Genomic DNA, 27113 nt, shown 5'->3' with positions numbered 1-27113 from the left:
AGGACTTAAGCAGAGAAGTGGAGGTCAGAGGGTCTTGGAGATGTTTCATCCACAGGGTCACCATGAATCAAGATCAACTCAAAGGCAGTTAAGATCACCATCACCCCCAAAGATCCTGGTCTCAGGCAGCCTAGTTGCAAAGGACATCCCAGGCAGGCCCCCCTTCCTCTGGGTTTGCTGGAGGCGGGCAGGAACCGCTTCCCTTTCGCAGCCTCTGCATCTCTTTCCTCCTCCTCTTTCTTCTTCTTATTGCCTGCCTCCAACTAGGACCGGAAACTCTGCTCTTTTTTCTTTTTGCTTTTGCTGCTGCTTTTGCAGAAGAGCCTTTGCTTTGCTCTGAGGTCCTTTCCACCTTAGCAGCCCTGGGTTCAACAGATCATCGGAGTAAAAGGAAAGGGAAAAGAAGCCAGGAGTTCTGTGCGCAAAGTTGGAGGAACTCCCTCCTCTCCATCCTGCCAAGCTCTGGGAGTCTGGGTCAAGGCAGGGATGATGGGGGAGCCCTAACACTGGGCAGAAGGAGGCATCTCTGTTGGAGGGCAAGACATCCAGATTTTATTTTTTTAAAACTGGGAAATAAAGAAGAGAGGAGCATCTTGCAACAAGGAGGAAGAAGAGGCACTGCCCAGCTCTTCCCAACTCTCTCTTTTCCTCCCCCATCATGGAAGATGTGAGTAATTTTGTTCAAGCTGCCAAGGGAAAGGGGGGGGGGGGAAGCTTTGCAGACTTGTGAGAAAGTATTGGGGGTGGGATGGGGGGAGAAGCAAAAGTGTGCTTTTTCTCTTTCAGAAAGCTTTCAAACCATGAGTTAAGCTGCTAGTCCTCTTTGCTTTGCTTTTGGGATGCCTTCCAGTTGCCTGGGGACCCCCCCCCCAATGAGCTTTATAGATTTTTGTTTAAAGGCAAGGAATCCCCAGAGATAGTTTTGTCAGTTCTTTCCTCTGACAGTCCCTGGGATCTCTTGCTGGTCTCCCATCCAAGGACTATCCAACCTTGTTTAGCTCCCAAGATCAGGGGAGAATCTGGTGGCTTCAGGAAAAGTTTTGCCTCTCTTTGGGGTCTCTCTGTCACTTTCCCCCTCCAAATCCTATGTGAGTTTCTTCCTCTGAAACAGAGCCTACAGCACCTGGGATTTATTGTTGGTCTCCCATCCAAGGACTATCCAGGGCTGACCCAGCTTAGCTACCAAGATCAGGGGGAGATGTAGTGGCTTCAGGGAAAGTTTTGCCCCTCTTTGGGGTCCCTCTGTCACTTTCTTCCTTCTTTTCTGCAGCTTGTTTTGCAAATCTTGTGTCAGATCTTCCCTCTTAAACCAAGCCTAGAGCATCTGGGATCTATTGTTGGTCTCCCATCCAAGGACTATCCAGGGCTGACACAGCTTAGCTCCCAAGATCAGGGGGGATCTAGTGGCTTCAAGGAAAGGAAAGTTTTGCCCCTCTCTGGAATCTCTCTGTCACTTTCCTCCCTCTTTTCCACAGCTTGTTTTGCAAATCTTGTGTCAATGGAGAAGAATTTTAAATCTCTCTCTATGAGTTCTGTTTTGGAGGCTGGTGACAGAGGGAAGCCCTACTGGAAGGCAAGGAAGGATGAAGGGGATGTGGGTACATCTTCCCTCCCTCTTTCCTTGTTGAAATTAAACAGAAGGAACTTTCCAACTGGCCTGGAGAGAACGCCTTTAAAGGTTTGTTTTCCTATTGGCATGGGATGGTCTGGCCAGAAAACCAAAGTTGCAGCAGCAGGAGGAGGGAGCATAACTTGGCTTGTGGATGGACATTGGGCCTGGTAAATAAGGAGAGGAGAAAAGAGATCTTTTTTCATTTTTTACTCTGGGGGAATACCATACCTTCCTTCCTAGGCAATGAGGCAATCCAAAGAGTTGCCAGCTTGCTTTTATGGGCCTTGTTGCTGTGCCTTGTATGGCGCAGAAAGAGCAGCGGGCAAACCTGTCCCTGGCACAGGCATTGCCAGCTTCATTCCCAAGCGTCGCATGATGTTGGTGACAAGTGTGTGTGTGGGGGGGGGGGTATGGTTATTTTTAAAAATGGACAATGGTCAAAAGACAGAGCTGAAAGGCAGTTGTGGCTCATGATCCTGGGTGAGCCACACTGGAGGAAATACTAGTGGCTTTTGCTTGCAAGTGTATGTATGTGGGGAGATTGAGAGAAAGTATGCAAGCTGAACTTTGGAGAACTTCTGGTTCTGTTTGTCTGCAACAAAGTGGTTCTGCTCAGGAGTTTTTGTCCCTTTCCAGTCCTTGGCACCTAACTTTTGTCAACGTCTTGTGCACATTCAGGGAGCCATCTCATGCAACCTTTAATTGCCCTTTTTGACAACTCTTACCTGGGCTGCATCCACACTGCAGAAATAATGTAGTTGGACCCGGCTATAACAGCCATCAGTGCTATGGAACCCTGGGATTGGTAGTTATATGAGCTATTTAGCCTGCTCTGTCAGAGAGCTCTGGTGCCTGGCCAAACTACAGCTCCCAGAATTCCATAGCCTTGAGCCATGGCGGTTGAAGCAGTGTCAAACTGCATTATTTCGGCAATGCATATGTAGCCCAGGACCAGCAGTGGCCTTAGACCAGTGGTTCCCAAACTTTCTGGGTGTTTTGGACTTCAGGGCCCAGAAGCCCCAGCTGGCTTGACCAGTACTAGGGAATGATGGGAGCTGAAGTCCAAAACGTCTGGAAGACCAATGTTTAGGAACCACTGCCTTAGACTCTACTGCATTTGATAGATGAATTGGTTCTATCAGACTCAGAGTCATCCGAAGGCAATTTACTGCCTGGAAAAGATGGTTTCTCCTTCCATTCCATGCACAAAGGCCAGTGCGGTCTTTCTTCAACATTAATTTTGAAGAGAACATTTCTTGCCAGACCCAGAAACAGTAGATTAGCTTAGAAAGTCCAAGGTAAACTATGTGAGAGATGGTGGTCTTCCTTTGACATCTTGCTACACCTCTCATTTCTTCCACCAGAGTCATCTGCCTTGCCCTACCTAATGGTAGGGCCAGCCCTAGGACTGATCATTTACCATCATGGCTGATTAAAAAGTGTCCCCAATTAATCAGTCAGAAAATGAAAATAAAATATTACATTCATTTTAATAGAACAGCCCCAGGACAACATGCTGTGTCTTCATAGAAGAAGCATTTGGTGAATGCATCTTCTGACGTTTGTCTGTGATTCATCATCTCAAAACAGAGGAAGAGGGTTATTTCTCCTTCTTACTTTGGAATGAATGTGTTCTTACTGAAAGCAAATGCATGCAGCTATGAAAGCCAGGTTAGTGCACATGTGACTTGGGAGAACCAGGTTCAAGTTCCTACTGAGCTTAGGTGACTTTAGGCTACTTCTATTCAGCCTGACATACCTTACAAGGTTTCGGTGAGGGTAAAGTTGGGAGGAAAAGAGCCATGTATGCTACCTTGATCTTACTGGAGGAAAAGCAAGCTATAAATGTAAGTCATAAATGAAACGAATATGACTACAGGTTGAGTCTCTCTTATCCGAAATGCTTGGAACCTGAAGTGTTTTCAATCTTGGATTTTTTCAGTTTTGGAATGCATGCATATATATAATGATATAACTTGGAGATGTGATCCATGTCTAAACATGAAATTCATTTATGTTTCATACACACATAGCCTGAAGGCAATTTTATACGCAATATTTTTAATAATTGTGTGCATGAAACAAAGTTTGTGTACCCTGAACCAACAGAAAGCAAAGTCTCGATGTGTGGACAATTATGGATTTTTGAGTATTTTGGAATCCCAGGTAAGGGATACTCAACTTGTACTTAATTTAAGGTTTTTGTAACTAGAAGATACCGCTAATATATCTCTTAATTGTAAGCCTGTAAGCAATTTGTTGTTGTTACGTGCCTTCGAGTTCTTTCTGACTTATGGCAACCCTAAGGCGACTCTATCACAAAGATTGTTCAAAGGGGGATATTTTTGCCTTGCTCTGAAGCTGAGAGAGTGTGACTTACCTAAAGTGGGTTTCCATGGCCAAGCAGAGATTCTGGTCTCCAGAATCATAATCCTATGCTCAAACTACTATACCATGCTGGCTCTCTTTGTAAATGATTACCTATCATTAAATTGTAGGCTAAAAAACTTTGTGAAATGTTCCTACTGGAAGTGAACCCCTATTTATCTCCAGGCACCAAGATTAGTGGCTATTTTATAGTCGTGATGCTAAGTCCTGGTTACTATTTGGATGGGAGACCAACCACCAGCGAATTCCAGGTGCTGGAGGCTATATTTCAGAGGAAGGGACTGGCAACTTGAAGGCACACAAGGAAAGCAAAAGGCAAACTAATTGAACTTCTTAACTGTCTCAGAGACTGACTTTCACTATGCTGATAAGGTGGCAATATGATATTGTAGATGATAAATGGATGAGAATGGATAAATGGATGAGAAAGAGACCTGGTTTCCTAGCCAGACTCTTTGCTTCTTTAGCATATTAAGGATTTGAAGCAGAAAGCTATTTCCCTACAGGCAGTTGGATACTTCTCCTTTCTTTTTTCCCTTTTCCTTAAATTCCCTTTCCAATTTGCATCTGGTAGGGGTGAACTATTCTTCTCCCCTGGTTCCCTGCCTCCCAATAGAGTTTTAAATGGTTCCCTCAGGAGCAGTTGTTGTGGCCTCTCTCTCATTCTCATTGAAAGCATTTTGGAAACACTTGCCTTTTCAAACAGGACTCCTGCTTTCTGCTGCCAGCAAAGTTTGCTTACACCAGTTCTGTCAGGGCACTTTTGTCACTGGCACATTTCTCTCTGCTAATGGGCTCTTTTACCAGCAAAGTTTTCAAAGTGGATTTTCATAGAGGTTTCAGCTTTTCTGTCCGCTTGGATAAATAGGAAATAGGGAGTGTTTCCCTTTCCCCGCAGCTTCTTGGGAACTGTCGTTTCTGGAAGGTGGTCTCAGGATTATGAGCAGTAGACCTACCACTTTGTAAGTTCCTAGGGATCTGCGATTGAGGAAAGTACAATAAAGTTGATCTTGCATCAGATCAATTCCATTTATAATGTAGACCAGTGCTGCTCAAAAGTAGTGGTCCCTGAACCATTGCTGGTCTCTGAACCATAAGCTGTTGTTTCCAGAAAAGAATGAGACAATTGTACCCTATGGGCATACACTGGAAAATGGGTACATTGGAAAACAAACTATCCTCCAATATCAGTTAGCCTGAGAAGCACAGAGGTGGACCGCACTGGGCCTGCATCCGCACTGCAAAAACAATGCAGCTTGACACCACTTTAATCATAATGGTTGAGTGCTAAAACTACTAATTTGTAGTTTTGTGAGCTATTTAGTCTTCTCTGTCAGAGAGTTCTGGTGCCACAACAAACTACAAATCCCAGACGTCGATAGGATGGAGCCATGGCAGTTGTCAAACTGCATTATTTCTCCAGTGCAGATCAGGCTTGGGATGCACTGATGGATGTCAGGGAGATTTGCAAGGATTTCTGACCTCCTATTGTTAGTTGTCTGACAACTGCAACACCTAAAAACCTTCCCCAGCTTCCCAAATTAGGTTCTTGAAAAATAACACGGACTGGAGCTGGATTTTTGTGAGTTTGTGTGTGAAAACACTTGTTGAGTTTGCTTCAGGCATGGATCACAAATTGCTGGGATAAGTATGTTATCAAAGAGGTACTATACCATCTTAGCTCAGGGCTCACTTCCAGATCTGAGGCCTATAACTTACAGACCCTCACCATTGGCCAAACTGGTTGGGCTTCTGGAGTTGGATCTGGATGGCCAAACATCTGGATGGCCAAAGTCCACCTGCCCAAACCATTATTTTACACCTGACTGGTTGCTGGACCTCAGGAGCCTAATAAAGTACAAAGTACAGTGGGCCCTTTGTATCCATTGGGGTTTGGTTCCAGGACCCTCTATGGATACCAAAATCCATAGATGCTCAAGTCCCATTATATACAACAGCGTAGTATAATAGTATCCCTTATATATAATAGCCAAATCAAGGTTTGCTTTTGGAATTTATTTATTTTTAAATATTTTCAAGCCATGGATGGTTGAATCTGTGTAGAGAGGTCTGACTGTTGATCTTGTGAGTCAGCCCACCTGGGTCAGGCCATCTAGGGTGCAACTACATTGTAGAAAGTATACAATTTGACATCATTTTATAGAATCCTGGAATTTGTGGTTTTGCACAGTTGTTAGCTTTCTCTGCCAAAGAGTGCTGGTGCCTCACAAAACTACAAATTCCAGGATTCTGTAGGATGGAGCCATGCCAGTTAAAATAGTGTCAAACTGCATTATTTCTGCAGTGAAAATGCAACCTGACTCAGTATTGAGTTTAAATAGGGGCAAGTGTTTCAAGCATGTGCAAATTACATAATACAAATTAGTTATGCTCTGTAATTATTCATAGTGCCACTGGCCATGCTAAGTAGGGGGATTCAGGGAACTGTAGGCCAAAAAAGTAACTTTTCCAACATCAGAGTATGCATGCATTCTCTCATACATGCAAATTTCAAAGGCTCCCTCAACATAATATGCTAGTTTTGATTTTGGCTGCAAGTGGTTGCAACACATGCAAGCTGGGATGCAGGTTTAGAGCATCAGCACCAAGTTTTCTGTAACATGGGATGGCTCAAACTCAACCCATACATTTTGGTTTCAGAATGGGAGAAGGCTAGAAAGCACATATCACTTGATCTAAACACGCTGTAGCCAATGTTGTGTCAAAAACAATTGAATTAGCCTCCCGTGTCGACTGCATACCTGGTGGCTCGCCAAAGGGCAAGTCTGAATCTTATGTCAGAGCACTGGTTTCAAAGCAGTTGTAGTACTTCCAAGTCCACCGCTGCTTTTGCTGGATCACCTTAGCTGTGGCCCACTGCAAAAGGTGGGCTGGCAGGAAAAAAAAAGGACTCAAAGAAGTTGGCAGTGCTTCATTTTTCTTGCATTGCAATAAATACAATATTTTTAATGCCAGTAGTGTAATGATTAGGGGACAAAGACAGAGGTTGGAAGCAGTTAAAGTGGAATAATAGTGCTATAAGAGTGCAGTGTTATACAGAGTAGCTAAGGAATTATAGGAATTAAGTCTAGGGTGGCACCAGAGCTCTCTGACAGGTCCAAAGATTAACCTATCAGAGGACTTTCTCAGCAAATTTGTCCAGACAGGGTTTGCCTTACCTTCCTCTGAGGCTGAGAGAGTGTGACTTGCCCCATCTCACCAATAACACTACCGTTATGATAAGAATGTGAAAACCTCTATATTTCTCAAAGTTGTGACAAAAGTGCCTTGATCAGAAAGGCAGACCATGTCTATATTTGTACAAGATCTGAAGGTTACAGGAAGCGGTAACGCTTAACAAGACACAACTTCCTGGCACCTTAAGAAAGCAGACTTTTGATATAAATACTGTATATCTAACCTGATTTAGGAACTCCTCAACATCATCCATAGAAAACTTTTGAATTGAAGGAAGTTTAAATAATGAATGTTTTTGACTACCTCTAAATATGATTAAAGTTAGGGCAATAACAATATACAGTTCTGTATTACTATTGCTACTACCATTGAAATTCACACTTACGTTAAGCTGTACAGACATTAAACAGCTTCAGATAACAGTAATCCTGATAGCTTGTAAGGTTGATCATTATTTTTTACTCTTGGCCCATATTTATACAATGCAACCCTATAAGTCTGCTGAAGCTCTGAGTTGAAAAGAACTTACACGAAGGTAAATGTGTGTAGGACTGCAGCCTTAACTACCAAGAATACAAACAAACTAAAGGGTTGCAAATAAAGTTTGCAAGATGAAACTAACAAGAGAACCAATTGTGTGGAAGCAGGATTCCATCGATAAATCCCTTTCCGGGATTATGTGACTATGTGTACAAGCAAAAGCTATGCTCATGGACTTTATGACTAAATTCCCACCTTTGTGTGTATGACTGTGTGCATGGCCCCCATTGATGGGTAGGTATGCTTGAGGCTTGCATGATCTCTTTTGCAATTGCAAAACTACATACAACACTTCTTTGGTCAGGAAACAAGAGTCAATTTCAGGTGGTTCTCTGGTTACATATTGCTATTTTAAAAAAAAAGACTTTCAGTTTCTGTTCTGGAAGGAAAAAAAAGTCTGTTTGAGCATCAAACTGAGCATCAGAGACCTCCTTTACTGCCTTTAGCAGCAGTTTTCAAACCTTCTGTCTTTCGGTAATAGGTAGTAGCTCATCCCACTTACCAAACAATGCATTGCAGGGTCTGGAGATCATCCATCCATCCAACATCCAAATATGAGGACCTTCTCCTATCCCATCAAATGTAGCTTCAAAAGCTCAGTTCCTCTCTCCCATTTAATCCTCTGCCTTCTCAATCAGTAAAGCACTGGCTTTATGACTATGCAAAGAGGAAAAGAAATCCTCCTTGAAGACCACGGGGATACTATACAGAAAGACTGAAAAGTGTGTGATCACATCTCACCCTCCCATTATTATGTAGAGCCCATGGTTTATGGTTTAGGGAGGCGCTTAGCAAAGTTTCCATCCAGGTGTTTTGAAGTTTAGTTTCCAGAAGGCCCCATCAGCTTGGCCAATGGTCAATGATTCTGGGAGCAGTATCCAAAATACATGGCAGATTAAAGTTTGATCATCTCTGTCCTTGAGTATTCATGGGAGTCTAGGTCCAGGTCTTTGGCCCCTTGAATACACCCAGCACTCCCTTAGGAAGGCAGATAGCAATGTCAAGAAAGATTGTTTCTCCAATCATCAGTGAGAAACCATAGAAGGCCATTGTTAGAGCCCTTTGCTTCTGGCTCTGTCCCTGGAAACTCCAGTTCAGAGGAATAGAAAGCAGATGACACGAAAGACCTTTCTCTGCCTGAAACCATGGATTGCATACCTTCCAACATTTCATGGATGAAAACCAGGACACATGTGGTTGAGCCACATCAGACTGTGGTCAGAAGGGTATGGTTGGCAAAAATGGAGCAAAAGTAATTACAGTGGGCCCTTGTTATCCATTGGGATTTGGTTCCAGAACCTCCCAGGTGTACCAAAATCCATGGATGCTCAAGTATTTCTTAGGTATAATATGCCTGTCAGCGTACATGTGTCTATGTATGTATGAATGTAGGTGTATTTATGCTGTGTGAGGTTCTCTCTCTCTCTCTCTCTCAGGGTGCATCTACACTGTAGAAATAATGCACTTTGACACCATTTTAACTGCCATGGCCCCATGCTACAGAATCCTGGGTTTTTTAGGTTTGTGGGGCGCTAGAACTCTTTGGCAGAGAAGGCTAAAGACCTTGTAAAACAACCAGCATTTAAATTGATGTCAAACTGCATTATTTCTACAGTGTGGATGCACCCTCTGTCATGGTTTGCTCTTTTTGCAGGTTTTTCTTCAATGCCATGCAAACCATATCTCCATAATGTTCTAATGTTTTCGTCTGTCTCATGAAGAGGCTTGCATCTGAACTCCTAAGAATGCGCGCCGTAAAGTTTATAGGAACTCCTCCTTTCAGTGCTAGATATTGCAAGAGACTTTCAATTAAAAAAGAGAGAGGAAGAGAGAGAGATCGACTTGGCCTGGAAAATAGAAGTCTTTCGTTCTTAGAAGGCCTGAAGAAATCGCTGCCTAACATGAGGGTGTATTCCTGTAAATATATACTGGTTGACGGCTTGTGCAGCTGTATGATTCTCTTAGGAATCGCTGAGGTGGAGACGCAACTGAGGCCTCAGTCTCAGAGACCTTTTTTTTAAATAGAGCAAAACATTTACAAACATGGCTAGAGCAAAACAGCAAGAAGGAGGAAGGTTAGCTTCTCCCTATACTCTGTTTAAAAAGACCCAACACTACGGAGATCTTAAAAGCCTGCACTTAGTTAGGTCATTCTGGGAGGTAGTTTCTAAAATGGGAGACCCTTCGCCTTATGGCAGCCCCATGACTTTCATAGGGTTTTCTTAGGCAAGGGATACTCAGGTGATTTGCCATTGCCTTCCTCTGAAATATAGCCTTATAGCACCCTGGCATTCCTTGGTGGTCTTACATCCAAATACTAATCAGGGCAAAGTCTTCTTAGCTTCTAAGATCAGATGGGATCTGGTGTCCTCTTGCTGTCCATAAGGGGCTGATTCCCTGCTCCCCATGTTTTGCAAGAACTGGACAGATGGTTCTAGATAGCTGGGTCCTTGCATCAGACCATGAGCTTCCTGGTTCCTCATCCCTCCAATCCCATGATGGAGCGATCATTGCCAACATGACGTTCTAGAAGCTCTCTTTAATGTGTTGCATCTATACTGTAGGCATGTAACCACTGCCATCCACTGAAATGGGATGTATGGGAGAAATGGGGCAGGGTGAGAACTGAACCAAGAACTACTATCTCATGTTCTCACCGAACACGTGAAAGGGTAAGGAGAGCATGTGCATTGATACCTTCTCCCCTGCCCATGGACCAATTGACCAAGTCTGCCAATACTGGCCATAGAATTCAGAGACATAGAATATGCAAAGGGATCAACCTAGCTAACAATCCTCCATCCTGTGCTGCATTTATGCTTAAATGATAATACAGTAATTAATTCTCTGTTTGTAGGATACATACCAGCTTCCTCCTTCTAGTGCTGCATTTCTTCCTTTTTTGGCAATGAGTAAGTGGCCACTTACTCAATGTGTAAGTGACTATTTTTTTCAACCCACTCCATGCAATAATTTGAATAGTCCTAAAGTAGACAGAGAAATAGCATATATTTACATCATCGATTGCATGACAGTCTCAGAATGTGAGTTTCTAATTGCTGACTTTCCCCTTTTCTCCCCCTTCTTGCCTCTTCTTTAGGGTGTGAAGGAAGAGAGTGCAGAGAAACCAAAATGCCCCACCAAGGCAGACAAAGCTGGCTGGATCAAGAAGAGCAGTGGTGGTCTTCTGAGTCTTTGGAAAGAGCGCTATATCCAGCTATGCAAATCCCAGCTCTTGATTTATGAAAATGAGGTAAGAATAGTAAAGCACAATTCCTTTGGAGAGGAATCTGTGGCTGTTTGGTGCTGCTAGGTGCTACTGGATTGTTCCAGAGTTTGGAAGAATTGCAATGCAATGCAATGCAATAAAATAGTTACTTTCATGGACTACCAGTCCCTCAACTCTTAGCCACTATGGTCAGTGGCCTGAAAAGTAACTTTTGAAAACCTCTGGGCTTTGCCACAGTGATATGTCTTTCATGCCTCTCTATCTCTCTTGACACTGTACCTTTTGAGATAAATGCTAAAGTCAAGCTTGGGTCAAACCTTTCTTCAGTTTTGAGACTGCAGTTCTTAATTCAGACTAACAGTCCTCTTTTCCTGCTGCATTTATTCAAGACAGGTGAGTGCGATAACTGTATTTCCAAGTGACATTTATCGATCTGCATCCTTTGGGGCCTGGCAATAAGCCTTGGAGCCCATGGATTTTCTAATTTAGCTCCTTCTATGAGATAAGCTGCCTGGGGCTTTCCAGCAAAGGGGCGGAAAAAAGGTGGGATATAAATTCCATAACAAAATAAGCTGCTTTGTGACACATTCCAGAGGGTTAGTAGCTGTGTCACTGTGTTGCAAAGTCTCAATGGCACCTTTAAGACTGCAATGATATTTTTAGATGGGTTAGAGAGGTGTGCTTTTGATCGTGGTTTTATGATTCAGGGCAGACTCCACCACTGGAAGATAATTCTGCTACCTATGGAGAGCTCTATAGTGGATTACAACAGGAGCTAATACTCTCTGCCTGCCTTTAACTCTCTTACATTTTGCACCTGCTAAAATGTAAATTCCTGCTCTGCTTTTATGTGGACTGTTGTTTCTTTGTACTTCTGGTGCTATTCTGCCAAAGAAACGTTTTGAGTTTTGCCTAAGGCTAGGGTTGCCAGGTGAAATACGGGTTCCGGGACCTTTCATAGTCGGTTGTTGTTGTTGTTGTTGTCACTGACCATCAACCAAGCTGATCTTATGATAGTAAAATGTGTGTGTGTGTTTGGCACTGAGCAATCTCTTGGGAAGGCCTCAACCTATATCCATTTCTGGCACATAATGCGCGCTTTCCTGAGACCCTTCCAAAAAGCCACTCCACCCATATGTTTAAACTGTGGAAGCTTGAGAAAGCATCCTCTCCTTCCAACTCTCCCCATCAGCCTTTAGTTTTAAAAAGCTGACAAAGGCATGTGTGGGCTTGCAAGGTAATAAAAATAAAGTAGAGGCTAGCAAACGTGTCTGCAAGGTTGTTGTAAATGCCAAAAGTTGCTATAGTATTAATTTAAAGAAGCATACATCTCTTTCTCCATCAGCATCGCCATTTCCAGGGGGCTATTAAAACAGGCAAAACAATTAGGAAATGTCAGGTCAAAAGAGAGATCTATTTGAATTAGAAGAACAATGCAATAAAGCCCTGAATGAAAGCAACAAGATTAGAAACCAGCTCAAACAAGGTTTGGAAAATGTTTCAAAGGTCTTCAGCCACCAAAAATTCAAGAGTGTTCAAGGAAGCTTCTTGAGAGTTTAGTGGAGCCAGACATCACCGAAATTATGTGCTTAGCCATTTTTGATGACCAGGGACAATGATATAATCTGGCCGGAAGTTGTAGAAATGAAATCCCTAGATTCAAAATGTGTCCAGAAGCACAATTTTCTTTCATTCTAAGTATGTGTCTTCTACACTCGGCTGTGGTTTAGTGGATTTCAAGGTTCTAGTACATTAAGTAAACAACATTAAGTAAACATTGAGTAAACAAAAAGTAAACAAACCAAAGTGGATCTAAGATGTCTGAAGTCTACCAACTCTTGTTTTAAAGGTAGAAGTAGCGCTTTGATTAGTTCTCACAAATAGACCAGAAACCAATGTGAAACCGACCAGGAACCAGTCACTTGAGGATTTGTGTGATGCAGGGTTTTTAGCTCATCCCAGCTACTAATTTAGCAGCTGTGCTTTCAACTAGCTGGAACTTTTGAGTAGCAAACTGTCGACAGCAAACTGCAGTAGACCAGAGGATGGATAACAGTGGTTTAGTGATTAAGATTAAATATGGCATTCATAATGGCAGTCAGTAATTACTTGGATACTTGGAAAGGATCTGGTGAAGAAATATGAAAAATGCAACAAACAAACCGCTGTTAGAATGGCCAGAAGCCTGCTTCCCTCTTAGGACAAACTGCCAAGGCAACGGCCCAGCTGCTTGGTGTCCTTCAAATCTTTTGGTCTGTCATGAAGAGTTTCCTTTGTTCCTTTGTATCTCTTTAGGGACATGAAGGATATTCTACAGTTTGTCCTCTACGTCCCTTAAAAACACATATCTCCAAATTTCATTGGTAGTGAAAGAGGCTGAGATGGTCCTCCAAGGTTGCCTCTGAGTGCAGCTTTCGAGATGGCATTGGACTGCAGCTTCCATCATTTCTGTGCAGCATTGCCAATGGTGGGGAGTGCAGAAAACAGCAGTTTCTGGGCAAGAAACAGCACTTTCTGTACATAATAATAATAATAACAACAACAACCAGTACCATCCCCGCAGGAATGTTTTTGTAACTAGCACTTGGATATACATGCAGTTTTGCTCTACTTTTACTGGCCCCCATGGAAAAGAATAGTAGGGAATAAACCCAAGTCCTGAGCACACACGCATGTATGCATGTGTACACATGCACTTTTCTTTCTCTCTCAAAACTGTGTCTGAGAGTACAGGTTTGAAACACCTACATATGTGTGAATATTGTCATTTAGGTTGTAACTCCCTTATCTGGAATTCCAAAATCCGAAATATTCCAAAATCGTCCAGACAGGTAGATGAGATATCAATAACTTTGATTTCCAATAGTTCAATTTAACAAACTTTTGTTTCATGCACAAAATTATTTTAAAATATGATGCATAAAATTACCTTCAGGCTATGTGTATAAGGTATAGAGGAAATATAAATGAATTTCATGTTTAGACTTGGGTCCCATCTCCAAGATTCCCAAATCCAAAAAACTTTGAAATCCAAAATACTTCTGGTCTCAAGCATTTTGGATAAGGACCTTCTCCTTTCTGCATGTGCTTAAGTTGGTCTATCCCAGCCTTTTCTCTAAAAACCGTGCTTTTGTCCCCAGTATTGTGGGTTTTCTGCCTCCCTGTGGAATTGGTAGCATATTTCCAGTCCGGAAGCATTTGCTGCTGACTTAAATGTGAGACATTTTCCTCAGAGGCAACCTCTGTTTATTAAATCAAATGCTGGAATAAAATCCAAAAAGGCCACCTATAATCCACAAAGTAAAATTCATAAAGGTCTCAGTCCTGATGTGACTCAAGGTTGTCCATCCATTGGGGACCTATGGATGGATGAAGATTTCACTTTCATGGCGTTTGCAGAAGCTATGCCTATTTCTACTAGTTTTCATATATATTTGTTAAAATCCTGCATGAGTATTCATATTTTCATGGACATTTTTGTAGTTTTCATTAATATATGCATCTCTTGCACATGTTTTCTTTGAATGTAGTTCTGGGAAGTGTATGGTTCCCCAGGTGTTTTGGATGATAAAAACTCGTGCAAATTAAATTAACGAAACAAATTTCTCATCCCTAGTTAATGGGACTGGGCCGAGGCTGGATCTGAACCTGGGTCACACTTTTCCAGGTTCAACAGCTTTCCATGTCCTAGATTAGAAAACTCAATTGTGTATTATTCTTCCATCTTTCCCACTTTCAGGAGGAACAGAAATGGGTTGAGGCAGTGGAGCTGGAAAGATACGACAGATGCCAAGACTTGCGGGCGTTTCTGAAAAGGAAACATCGGTTCATTTTAATTCGGGCTCCGGGTTACAAGGTAGGTTGTTCTTTTCTTTGTGTGTATTAGTTTATAACAGCCTGCTTGCCTATTGTACAAAACAAACTTTCCTCCTATCCAATCCCAAAACAATTATTAATCCCAAATAGAGTCCAAATAATATGCAAAGAGATCTTGTAGCACCTTTGAGACTAACTGAAAGAAATTGCCAGTGTGAGCTTTCGTAGACTTCAGTCTACTTCCTCAGATGCAAGACAGGAGATTATGAAGTAGGACCTGATTCATAACTCTATCATGTACTGATCTTACAGCCTCATAACTATAAAACCAAAAACTTAGTTATACCACCAAAAAAAGTAAAATTATTCAACATCTTAGTAGAATCATAATATCAGCTTTTTAATTGCAAAGTGAAACTGACTCACAGAGACTGCTGGTTATTTTTCTACTGATTTTCAGTTGTGAATTGTTTGTAACCTCAAAACTATGGTCAGCTTTATGTGTTCCTTGCTCCCTCTTGGTATCTGAACTGGATGGTTTTCCTCCTCCTGTCTATTCAGACTACAGAGAGGAAGCCCCTCTGGATTACGTAACCACATTTGACTCCGGCAGCCAAGAACAAATAATCTAATGAAATGATGAAAAATGATAATTGAAGTAATTGGTTATATAACCTTCCAAGTACCTGGGCCAACAGGGAACGACAAGCCTGAAGAAAGAAACCTAGACGTTCAGTGAGATGGGTTCTTATCTGGAGAGGGGAAAAGCTGCTGTCGCTCATGGGAACGGAAACCAGAGTGGGAATGCAACAAGGGGCTGCCTTCTCCCCCTTCTTTTGTCTGAATGAAATGTGTGTGACTCTCCCCCTTCTCTGGTTTCATTCTGTTAAGTTTCCAGCCAATGACCATTCATGGAAAAAGGCAGCTGATCTGTTGCAGCACTCATCTGGGTGTACATTTGAGTTAACTGCCTGTTCAGCATGGGTGCTATTGGACTACATTATGTCTTTCTTTTCTTTTCTTTTCTTTTCTTTTCTTTTCTTTTCTTTCTGGGAGTATAGGACTTGTTTATATGGATGACTCAGACTCAGCTGCCCAGAAACTCACTTGGGAGGAGCACATTGTTCATCCAGAAAGCCGTCCCTCTCTCTGTTGCTGGCTTTAACTGTTGCCCAGAGCTGAACAGACTGAGGATGCTGCTTTATACTTGGTCTGATCACTACTCCACCTAGCTCAGCTGTTTCCCTCACCCATCTACCATGGTTAAATGGTCAGGGATGGTGGGGTTGTCATCTGAAAACTCTACAGGACATCATGATGGGGGAGAAGATCTGTATGGATGCAGGACGGAGGAAGCTGCCTTATGGCTATTCTGGTCACTGGTCCATGTAGCTCAGTGTTGTCAAGCCTAAGTCTGGGTTAGGGACATTGACTGGGTGGCCAACCAAATACTCTTTGATTGCACCTCTTGTTAGTCTTAGCCAGTGGTGAAAGATCATGTGGGATGAAATCCAACAACATCTGGAGGGTACCATGTTTTCCAGCCCCTACCTACGCTGTCTAGTAGTTTCTCCTTAGGGCTTCGGACTGGGAAAGACTCCCATGGGGTTGAACCTAGAACTTTTTGTAGGCAAACTATGGGATCTATTGGAGTTTGAATTGCACTCTTCCCACCTTTTCCTGTTTCTCCATACACTGGTCTGTCCTGCTGTACAACTCATGTTTTGGTCACAATCCATGGCTCACATTGCAGCATCCTCTGCTCTTGTTGGATATTGCAAGGGAAGAAACAAGGCAATAGCATGCATGAAATGAGACAAGTTAGAAGATGGTTTCTCCTTTCCTCATGCAATAAATTCCAGAGTGAATGGGTGAGTTGGTTTTTTCATCCCTTTGTTCTCACCAAAGCCAAACACCCATGAGGAACCCCTTTTCAAGCCACCTGAGAAAGAAGAATCAATATTCAAAAAAGTTGTTCCTTCAGGCCGCTAGAGCTGGGTGCCGATTTATTTATTGAAGAAGGAAAAAAATCAGAAATCTGAATTGCAATGCTTGGCTAAAATCCATCTCTCTCTCCTTCTTTTCAGGTGCAGGATATCAAATTTCAGGCATCCAATGGGGAAGAAAAGGAGTCTTGGATGAAAGCCCTCAATGAAGGCATCAACCGAGGCAAAAACAGAATATTTGATGAGGTAGAGTGCAGAGTCAAATTTGTTAGCAAATATTAGTTTATTCTTTCAACCGGTTGCCTTCTCCAACCTGTTGCCCTTCCGGATGTCATGGACAACAACTCTGCTCGGTGGGGGCAATGGGAGTTGTAGTCTAAAACATCTGGAGGGGAAGCACTGATATCTAACTATGACTTGCCTTAACTATGTCTGATATCTAACTATGACTTGCCTTAAGATGAATAACTTCACATGGTAACTTCCTCCACTGCTTATCCAGCCCCTAAGACCACAAGGGAAGCTGGAGCAAGATTTGAAAGGCTCTAGGACCCAGTAAGAACAAGGCAATGTGGCATAACCAAAGTTGTAATGATGGAATGTGTTCTAGACAGCTGCTACAGATTTGGGAAGCAGAGGAAAAGCTGCCAGATGGATCCGGCCCAAGATATATATATATTCTCTAGGATTCCAGAATGAAAACTGGAGAGGGCTCCTGTACCTTGAATGGTTGCAAAGTTAAGGGGATTTCAACACAGAAATGCCATGCCAGGGAGAATGGGCCATTAAAGTATTTGGCAGGTCAAGTGGTGAGGCCCAGCAAGCCTCTTGAGATTGGATGAATCCAGTTCCATTCTCTGCAAAATGGTCTCCTGTCATTCTCCTTATCAATGAACTTCTCCCTACAATGGCTGATACTACAGGTTGAGTCTAACTTATCTGAAATTCCAAAATGCAAAATATTCCAAAATCCAAAGTTGTCCACATGAGCGGCTGAGATAGCGACTCCTTTGCTTTCTTATGCTTCAAAGTACACAAGCTTTTTTCATGCACAAAATTATTGAAAATATTGTGTATACAATTACCTTCATGCTATGTGTATATAATGCACATGAAACATAAATGAATTTCATATTTAGACTTAGGTTCCATCTCCAAGATATCTCATCTGGGGAAGTAGATCAAGTTTATGAAAGCTTAAGCTTCTTTTGCAAAGGTTGTCTCAGCCCCCTTTGTATACTGATATTCCAGATTAACATGGCTATGTCTCTGAATGATATCTCATTGTGTATATGCAAGTATTCCAAAATCTGAACACTCCAAAATCCAAAACACTTCTAGTCCCAAGGAGAGACTCAACCTGGAGTATGAACCAGTGAAATTTAAATGTGGCAGGATCAGTGACAGCAGAAATAAAGGAGTTTGACACCACTTTCACTACCATGGCTCAGTGCAATGGAATTCAGATATTTGTAGTTTTGTAAGATATTTATCCTTCCTTGTCAGACAGCTCTGGTGTCCCATCAAACTTCAAATCCCAGCAATCCATGGAAATCAAACTGGTGTCAAACTGCTTTATTTCTGCAGCGGGGCAGCAGCCAGTATCATATTTAACTTTGGGCTTCAGGGTGTCGAGAGGAAAGGATTTATTTTGGCCAGAGAAGAGAAATGTTTCCTCCATAGGCCTGTATCAAAATATTTTTTAAAAAACATATTTTGGCAGTGGAATGTAAACTCTGAGTGAACTTTTAGTCTGGTTCTCGTTCTCCTTCCCCTCTCCCCATCTCTCGACTCCAGCCAAAAAAGAGATGTGTGTGAGAGCAGAGTGGATCTGTACCGTTCAGCTTAGAAGGAAAGCGTTTCATAACACTAACCCAAGCTGGGCCTCTCTCTCTCTTTCCCAACAACAGATGCAAGAGGAGGAATAGGGTGGAGTATTTCCTCCATCTAGGAGGGCTGAATTGTCACAGAGCATCTGATTTTGAGGGTCAAATTTTGGAGAGTCGGGTTATTGAGTGGGCTATTCTTGCCCCTCAAACCGAACCTTTCCGTGGGGTGAATTGTACAACGGGGCCAGCTAGAAACAGCAGACTTTAAATGCAGTTGCCCTACAAAGCCAAGTAGGAGTTTGGAGCAAGGCTGTATCCAAACTGCAGCACTATTGTTGCACAGGAATGAGAAAACAGAGCGGCGATGTCATGTTGGTCAATGCTTGCCGTTTTTGCTGTGACTGTGGACTCAATGCCGGGGTGCGGGTAGCTGCGAGTGCCCTGAATTTGGCACATTTTGAAGTCTGGAGATACTGTTTTTCGCTGGTGGGTGGACTTGGGTTTCCTAATGAACTCCATCTGCCTTTTACTGACAGCATCCCAAAGCGGTTGTCTCCTGGGTGAATAGATGTACAATGCTTGTAATGCTGAAAACTTGGATCTTTTCAGAAAACTAATGTGTGAAAAGGAACTCCGTAAGGCCCTGGGAAGAGACCCGCAGGCCAAGTTTTCCATTAGTGAAAATCTTTGCAAGATTCTATGGTTACACATATTTATACCAGAAGATGATTGGACCCATGGTTACATATTATGCTGTCTCTGTTTTCAGAGTGAAAGTGGTGCTTGTTGAGTTATTTTCAAAAATGCATTACTGTTATCATTTCAAGCCCCCCCCCCCCAAGTAGTTAGTTGCCATTGTAGTTAACTTTAACCCCCATGCACCAGGAGATAGATAGATAGATAGATAGATAGACAGACAGACAGACAGATATTAAAGCCTACAATGTTTAAATTGTGGTGTATTTTCCATTGTACTGAGGATTAGTATATACTGGTCTCAGTCACACGTGGAAGAAATTTGATTTCCTCTGAATGAAGATAGTCTACTTGAACCAGGACACATTTTTAATAGGTATTTAATATGTATTTTTAAAAATCTTATCCCAGTACAGTTGCATTCACACTGCACAAATATAGCAGTTTTGTACCACTTTAACTACAATCACTGCCTCCTATGGAAATCTGGGATTGATAAGATCCTAAGCATTCCCTAATGTGGCTCCTTGACCTACAGCACTAGAACTCTCTGTAGCAGAGAGTTATAATTACTTCACAAAACTACAAATCTCAGGATTCAGTTGTACAGAGCCATGACAGATGAAGTGATGCCAAAGTGTTATAACTGTTACAGCAATATTGCCTATGTTACAGTGGCCGGGGCACAAAAAAGTGACACACTCTCAGCCGCAAAGGAAGGCAAGGGCAAGCCCTCTCTGAACAAAGCTTACCAAGAAAACTCATTGATAGGGTTGGTTGCCTTAGGGTCACCGTAAGTCAGAAAGGACTTGAAGAAATGCAACACCCATAGAGAATTAGAGCCTTATTGCATTACAAATAAACCCGGTAGGCAAACAGTTTCCCCATGATGTCCATGCACTTTCGTTCTCTTCCAGGAGTAAAAACATGGGCGAGGGTCGTAAAAATGTCATAAAAGTGTCCCTTTCGCCAAGCTGGAAAAATCCGTTTTAGAAAAGGGATGCTTTTTACCACCATCTCCCACGCTTTTACAACTGAAAGAGAGCAGAAGTGCTTTGATGTTGTGCAGAGACAGAAAAAGAAACGCGCTTCTCTCCATTTGCCTACCAGGTTTGTTTATAATGCAATAAGGTTCTTAGTTCAGTATGGATTGTAGCATAAAACATAACTCTGGGGAGCTAAAATGCCCTGTCCTAGTGCATAGGGATTAAAAAAGTTTTCCATGGCTGAAGAAGGATTTGAACCCTGGTCTTCCAGAGTTTTAGCCCAAAACTCAATCTACACTGGCTTTCTTTACAGCTGTTCAACTGGCTGTCTCTCATATCAACCATGAGTCCTCCATCCTGTGGAGGGTTTTACAGGTTTAGGAGGCTGATCTTCCTTAGTCTTGTTTTCAGCGATTCACGATCCAAGAAAGTGATGTCTGTCTTTTTCTGCTTGAAGGTAAAGGTTGATGAAAGTCTCTCCCTGGAACATGTAACTCGAAGGAGAGCCAAACTAGCGCATGGTCGCCGTCCACCAACCAGAAGCCATCTGAAAGAGGTAATAATCAGAGCCATAAAAACCCTGAACCCTGCTTTTTTTTACATTTGTTCATCTGAATTCTGCCACATGCATACATGCTAAGAGCAAATTCCACATATATATAGGTTATGGTTTTGTTTGATTCTGCCATTTATAGGCTGGGAGTGGTATTAAAAACCAAGCTGTATTAAATAGGTAGTATTAATAACAAATCAGTTACCCTGAAAGTAAATTGTCAGGCTATCTTTCTCTGTCAGAAACCCAACAAAATACAATGGCCAGTGCAGACTCATGGAAAATCTGTAGAGTCTGAATTCCACAGTTGCAAGGCGGCTACTGAAAAGACCTTGTCCTGCAACCCAAGAAATGTTGCTGCGTAAAGCAGAGTAAAAAGTGGCATAAAGTACAAGCATAACAAATTAAATATGTACTAAAGAATTTGCCTCCCTATATAGCACCAAACAATCTGCTTCTTGATGCATCTGCATCATTCTGCTATATGATAGATCTGGCCCAGGAAGTAACTACATAGTGAATCTCCAAGGCTTTTTTTCAATGACCTTAAAAGTCTGATAGATTCATATTAAAGGAGGAAGTCCTTAATATAGCTTTGGTGTGAGTAGGTCCTGTTCATGACATCCATCCATCACTGAAAATGGGCAGATAGATGGTGGAAATGTCTGTGGTGGTGAGTCTGCCAGATAGTCAGAGGAAAATTGTGGAATTATGGATAGGCCTGGTTTATGTTCAGATAATTGTAGTAAATATATGTTTGGTTCTTTCAAAGCTGGATGGCTTGAAGGACTGATGCCAAGATCTCTGTGTTGCTTTCTTGCTCTCTAGGTTGCCAATGCAATGTCAGATGGAATACTGAGACTTGACCTGGATGTACCAGATAGTGGCCCTCCAAATATCACTTTGGTGACAGGGGAAGCTGATGCGATTTCTCCTCCGAAGGAGACACTGAAGCCACCTATGCCCCCTACAAAGTCGCCTAAGCTCCCTTCAAAGAATCCAGATGCTGATTCTACCCCAGAAGATCTGGAGCTCAAGAAACCCCCGATGCCTCCAGCTAAGCCTCTGAAGGAGGCAGGAGCAGCCAATGAAAATACAAACTCAGTGGAAGAGGAGGAGAAGGAGGAGGAAGATGTTGCTGTTGCAGCTGAAGATGTTGATGACTCTCAAGGTAGACCTAAGAAACCACCAGTGCCTCCAGCTAAGCCTCATAAGGAAATAGCTGAACCAAATGAAAATATAAATTCTACGGAGGAGGAAGAGGAGGTGGAAGATGTTGCAGTTACAGGAGAAGATGCTGAAGAGTCCAAAGCTGGATTCAAGAAACCTCCAGTGCCTTCAGCTAAGCCTCTTAAGCAAGTAGTAGCACTTACTGAAAATTTGGACTCTGTAGAGGAAAAGGAAGAAGAGAGAGAAGAAGAGGAGAAATGTGTTGCTGTTACAGGTGAGGATGCTGAAGAATCTGAACTTGCTCCAAGTGGAGAAAGCTTAATGGAGACTGACACAAATGCTCCCACAGCTTCAGCTCTTCCCTTGAAGGTCTTGCCTGATAAGATGAAGGTCACATGGGACAGTCCAGCTTCTGAGCAGCAAGGTGTTGACTGTGAAAATCCATTAACATCCAGCAGCAAAGAGGACCTCCCAGAAATAGGAAAGGATGTGGTTCAACCTCCGACGCCACCTCCTAAGATTCTATTAGGAGGGATTCAAGACAGCATGAAATCTAGATGCAGTAGTTCAGAGGCAGATGCGTCCAAAGGTGACCATCAAGGTGGAGGCTTGAAACCAGTGAATGGTTTTGATGATGAGGGAATGACAGAGTCTATTTTTCACAATGGAGAGGAGCATCTCTCTTTGCAAAAGCCACAACAGCCTTCAACAGAACCTGGAGCAAATGAGAAATGTCTGGGCCTGCCTTCTAATGATCAAACACATTTGTCGGAGGCGGTGAGAAGTTCTCAGATTACTAAGCCTCGTTGTGCCTCCCTAGAAAACCTGTTGTCAGGATCAAGCAAGGTATCCTTGCAGGTGCTGGATCCTCAGTGTGGAGCTGTCCTCCATGTGGCCCACATGGAAAAGAAAGTAACACGTGAAAAGGAAAGAACAGAAAAGCTTCTGCAGAAGGTTCTCCAGAGGGGACTTGAGCAGGTCCAGGAGGGCAATGGACCTCCGCTAAATGCAGAGACGTTGCTCAACGAAGCAGCCGCGCAGCTCCAGCAAGCCACGCAGGTCCTGCAAGAGATCAGAGATTTAGGAGAACTGAAAAAGGAACCTGCCAAGAAAGGAGGGCCAAAGGATCTAGTAACTTTGTATAGGAGAAGTGCTCCCTGAGATGCTTCTTCTTCTTTATCACTTAGTTGAAATGTTGACACAAAACACCCTTTCTTCTATCCTGCTAGGCCAGTGTTTTCAAGAGCAGGGGCTGTTGTCTTGCTGTGTCCTCCCAGCAGAACAGAAAATGTTGCTTAATGTTTCAGTGCCTCTTTTATGATTTTGAGCTGTAGTCTGGAGGGGGGAAAACCAACTCAGCAAGGCAGAAGTTCCAGGAATGATTTTCTGGAGAGCAAGCTGCAGTAGGAGCAAGGGAGTTTCTGTCTCTCCTTGTCTTTCCTCCCTCAAAGATCCTTTGGAGGAATATGCAAGCAGAAACTGATCATGGTCAGCTAGGAGTGACCAGCTATTACAGCCACGAAGGGTGAAAAGGCACTGCTCCAAGTATCCAATTGTCCTGACCCATAGATTCTATCATGTGGTGACCACCCGTGCTCAAAAATGTTCAGACACTTCTTGGCTGTTGTTGGGAGGTTACTTAAAGCTAGAATGAGTTTTTGAAAGAGATGGGTGGGGGAGACCTCAGACATTGGAGGCCACATGTTTATGTTCTAGCTATCCAGCACTTTCCCACCGGGAGCACATTGATCTTGTGCATGTGGTGGAAACAGGGTGGTGAATGGCTTGATGATGAATTGCTTTACAATGTTCTTCCTTTCTTCCTCTGTCTTTCCTTTTTTAAAAAGAGGAGGAAGGGGAACTGGAATATTTAAGATTTTAATCCGGATTCTAAGTGCCTTGGGGGCTGTATGTCACCCACCTATGTTCCAATCTGCCTATAAATTGGTCTGATAAGAGTCCTGTTAAATAAAACTATACTACATATTTTTACAACTACCTGGAATTGGGCCAGTGTGGTGTAGTGGTTTGAGTGTTGGACTTGGACTCGGGGAGACCAGGGTTCAAATCCTGCTCAGCCATGGAAACCCCTGGGTGACCTTGAGCAAGTCACACTCTCTCGGCCTCAGAGGAAGGCAAAGGCAAACCTCCTCTGAACAAATCTTGCCAAGAAAGCCCAGCGACAGGGTCGCCTTAGGGTTGCCATAATCTAGAAACAGCTTGAAGGCACGCAACAACTGGAAAATAGCAACCCTCCCAGCCATCTGGGTCAAGTTAAGTTCCACCAACAGCCAACCAGGCAGCCACCCACAAATGACTAATGAGGGCAAGGCCTACTATTTGGCAGAATGAGACATTGCCTCAGGCAGCAGAAGCTGAAGGACAGGGAATTGGCTGTAAGGTGTTGCAGCTGTGTTTGCTGTGCAGATGACTGAAGCGAAGGACACGGCTTCAGCATCAACATGTGTATGTAACACAGTACGCCATCTTGGCTTTCACTGAAGTCAGCAAAATGTCTTGTGCCAAAGCTATGGCTAACACAGGCACATTGAGGCTGTGGACCTTGTTCCAAAACTAGTTAAGATGAGCATCCTGGAGGAGCTGTGGTCCCAGGCTTTTCTCTCAGGCATGAGGAGTGATGAATGGGGTGCCAGGATAGTGGCAAAACTGCTTAGGCTGTGCCATTCATAGGGTACAGGCATGACAGAGGTATTGTTCCTCTTCCTATGGGCTGAGAAAATGCTGCTTTTCTGGAGACCGGCTCCCCAAATTCTCACAACAGCATGCCTAATGTTCCTGCTGGCTGCTGTTCCAGAAGTTGTGCAAAAAAGTAACTTTTTGTGCTCAGTAGAGTGTAGACTTTTGACAACATGTCCTTTATGTGTGCATCTTAAAAGAACCAGATGGACCAGATAAAGCACCATATAGAAAAAAAATATTATCATTTGGCATCCCTTTAAATGCTGCTTTTATGTGAATCAGTTTGCATATCCAGCTATGTGCCACTGTGTGATGCATCTTTATGGGGAGTTGAACTGTTTACAGTTCCCATTCTCAGTCTGGTGATAGTCTTCTCTATTGACGAGAAACAGAGCTAGGATATGGAAGAGCTTAGAAAGTTACTTTTGGAAGAAATTGGTCAATATATTACCGAAGTGCCCCAATAATTGCTGTTGCAAGTTGTTTATAGTAACTCCTTATGTTACTCTAAAAAAAAAAAAAAATCTTAGGACTGATAAGAGAATAATGTAAGACTTGAAAAATTCACAATGTACCTTGATGTCTAAAGTGTAACTCTAGAAGGAACTAAACAAAAATGCACAAAAATATAACATTCCTGCTTGCTGCATTACTGTTGAATTAATTTTGTAACGCCCTGATTATTCCGCCACACTTGACCCTCAGTAAATCATTACAGATAACTGTATTATCTTACAATCCATTACTTCCTAGCTGTGAAGGAACTGGGCTGTACTTGAAGGGGAAGCTTTTCATTTTTACTCCTTGCCCATATGTCCATAACAACCTCTTTTGAAATGAACGATTTGCACTTTTCTTGAATCTTGGCCACAAAGTGAACATCAGTCATCCTTAGCTAGCATAGTCTCCAACTGTCCCAATTTCACTGGGATGGTCCCACTTAAACCCCTGTGCCCCACTTATTCAGCTGCTTTTAAAATGCCTGACTTTCCTCCTTTGTCTGCAGCTTTCTACAAACTAAATTCAAAGTACAAAAGTAGTTGGCACTCAGTTAACTCTTCTTCGTTAATATATTTTGCCATCTTGACCATGCTCTGATGTTGCTTGGACATGTGTGCACCAATTTTCATCTGTGAAAGGTTGGAAGGCATGGGATACTTCAAGTGATCCATCTGGGTCTATCAGCACCCATCTATGTCTTTTAGATCCCATTTTTGAAAATGTCCTCGGTAGGATACAGCATTTAATTTCTCACATTAATACAGAGAAATGCTAAATCAGAGAAATGCTAAATCTCATTACTTCTGGGACACCACCAATATAAGAGGGGGTGCACAAGTGTGTTTTGTCAAACCTGGATCTAACCCTTCCTGGCCTGAATAATTTAAAATACATCCCAAACACGAAATACTTTCCCCCTAAACAGATAACAAACTATCTTAGGTACACTCAGAGTGGCTGTGGACATAGGTATGTTCTTTCTTTTTAAAAGTGCTCAGTCTTGTGGAAGTCAAACTATTCCGATCATCAGATTACTGCATCCGAGTTCTAGTTCTTCAAATGCAGGGTTAAACTGGATCGAAGCCAGGCTCAGTTCTAGGATACAATTATTTTGCACTAGCAACTTGGCTTTTAACATTAGGGCACTAAGTATTAGTTCAGAGCCATTTAACCCATGACCTTTTTAGATGTTTCCTCCAAGGTGGTTTATGTTTACGTCTAAAAATGTAGGGTTGTGAATATAACCAAGATGTATTTGCAAAAAGGGCCGGTTCACACATACTTGCTCACCCGCTGAAGACCGAAGTATTGTGTGGTGGTCTTCATGTGTGGTTGGGCTGTCATAAATCCTAAAACCACTGGGAATTTCATATCTCTTTTGATGTAATTGTTTTTTGACAGTTCACACAACTGCCACTCATCAAGTGTTGAAAAACCAAGTGATGTCCAACCAAAATCATACAGTTACATACACTAAATGAGCAGCCAGTATTAATTTCAGCTCTTTTTGCAAATATATAATTATATTTTGCTGTCATGTCATGTTTGAACTGGACCTTATTTATCTAGTTCAGCACTGAAGGAGATACCTCTTGGTATCATCTGAAGCATCACTATATGCTGGATGTTTTGTTTTATTAATTTTGAAGAATGGCCTGACATTTTCTCAAAGCTTCTTCTGTACAAACCTTAACAAGAAAGTCACTGTTGAATCTCCTTTGTGCTTCGTCTTCTTGCCACAAACTAAAGCAAAACACTGTGCAACCTGTACTAACTTAAAATGTTTTTCACACTGTCTTGTAAATAAAAATAACTTAAAGCCTCTTTTAGTGATGGCAGATGGATCATTATTTTATTGCAAATAACTCTCCCAAAAGGTTTGTTTGGAAAGTTATGGCATACTTGTAACCCACTGAGATAGTGAGCATGCATACTGCAAACTGCTGATA

General features: G+C 42.5%; 1 protein-coding gene across 1 annotated transcript; it reads left to right on the top strand.

Annotated features, from left to right (window-relative positions):
- Positions 1–271: 271 nt before the first annotated feature.
- Positions 272–27113, top strand: LOC149307426 (pleckstrin homology domain-containing family O member 2-like). The gene is made up of 6 exons (XM_089539142.1): positions 272–667; positions 10839–10991; positions 14707–14823; positions 16871–16975; positions 20698–20796; positions 21622–27113. The coding sequence occupies exons 1-6, from the start codon at positions 659–661 to the stop codon at positions 23122–23124; spliced, it is 1986 nt and encodes a 661-aa protein (XP_089395268.1). The 5' UTR covers positions 272–658; the 3' UTR covers positions 23125–27113.

Source organism: Sceloporus occidentalis, unplaced genomic scaffold (genome assembly GCF_023333645.1).
Source record: "Sceloporus occidentalis isolate IW3139 unplaced genomic scaffold, rSceOcc1.0.p SCAF_9, whole genome shotgun sequence".
Taxonomy (NCBI): domain Eukaryota; kingdom Metazoa; phylum Chordata; class Lepidosauria; order Squamata; family Phrynosomatidae; genus Sceloporus; species Sceloporus occidentalis.
This window is presented reverse-complemented; position numbering and strand designations above follow the sequence as displayed.

Bases quoted from the DNA above. Each gene is read 5' to 3' on its own strand.
- LOC149307426 (XM_089539142.1), top strand. The intron at 10,992-14,706 runs GTAAGAATAGTA...TCCCACTTTCAG, and splicing joins TCTTGATTTATGAAAATGAG to GAGGAACAGAAATGGGTTGA. The intron at 20,797-21,621 runs GTAATAATCAGA...CTTGCTCTCTAG, and splicing joins CCAGAAGCCATCTGAAAGAG to GTTGCCAATGCAATGTCAGA.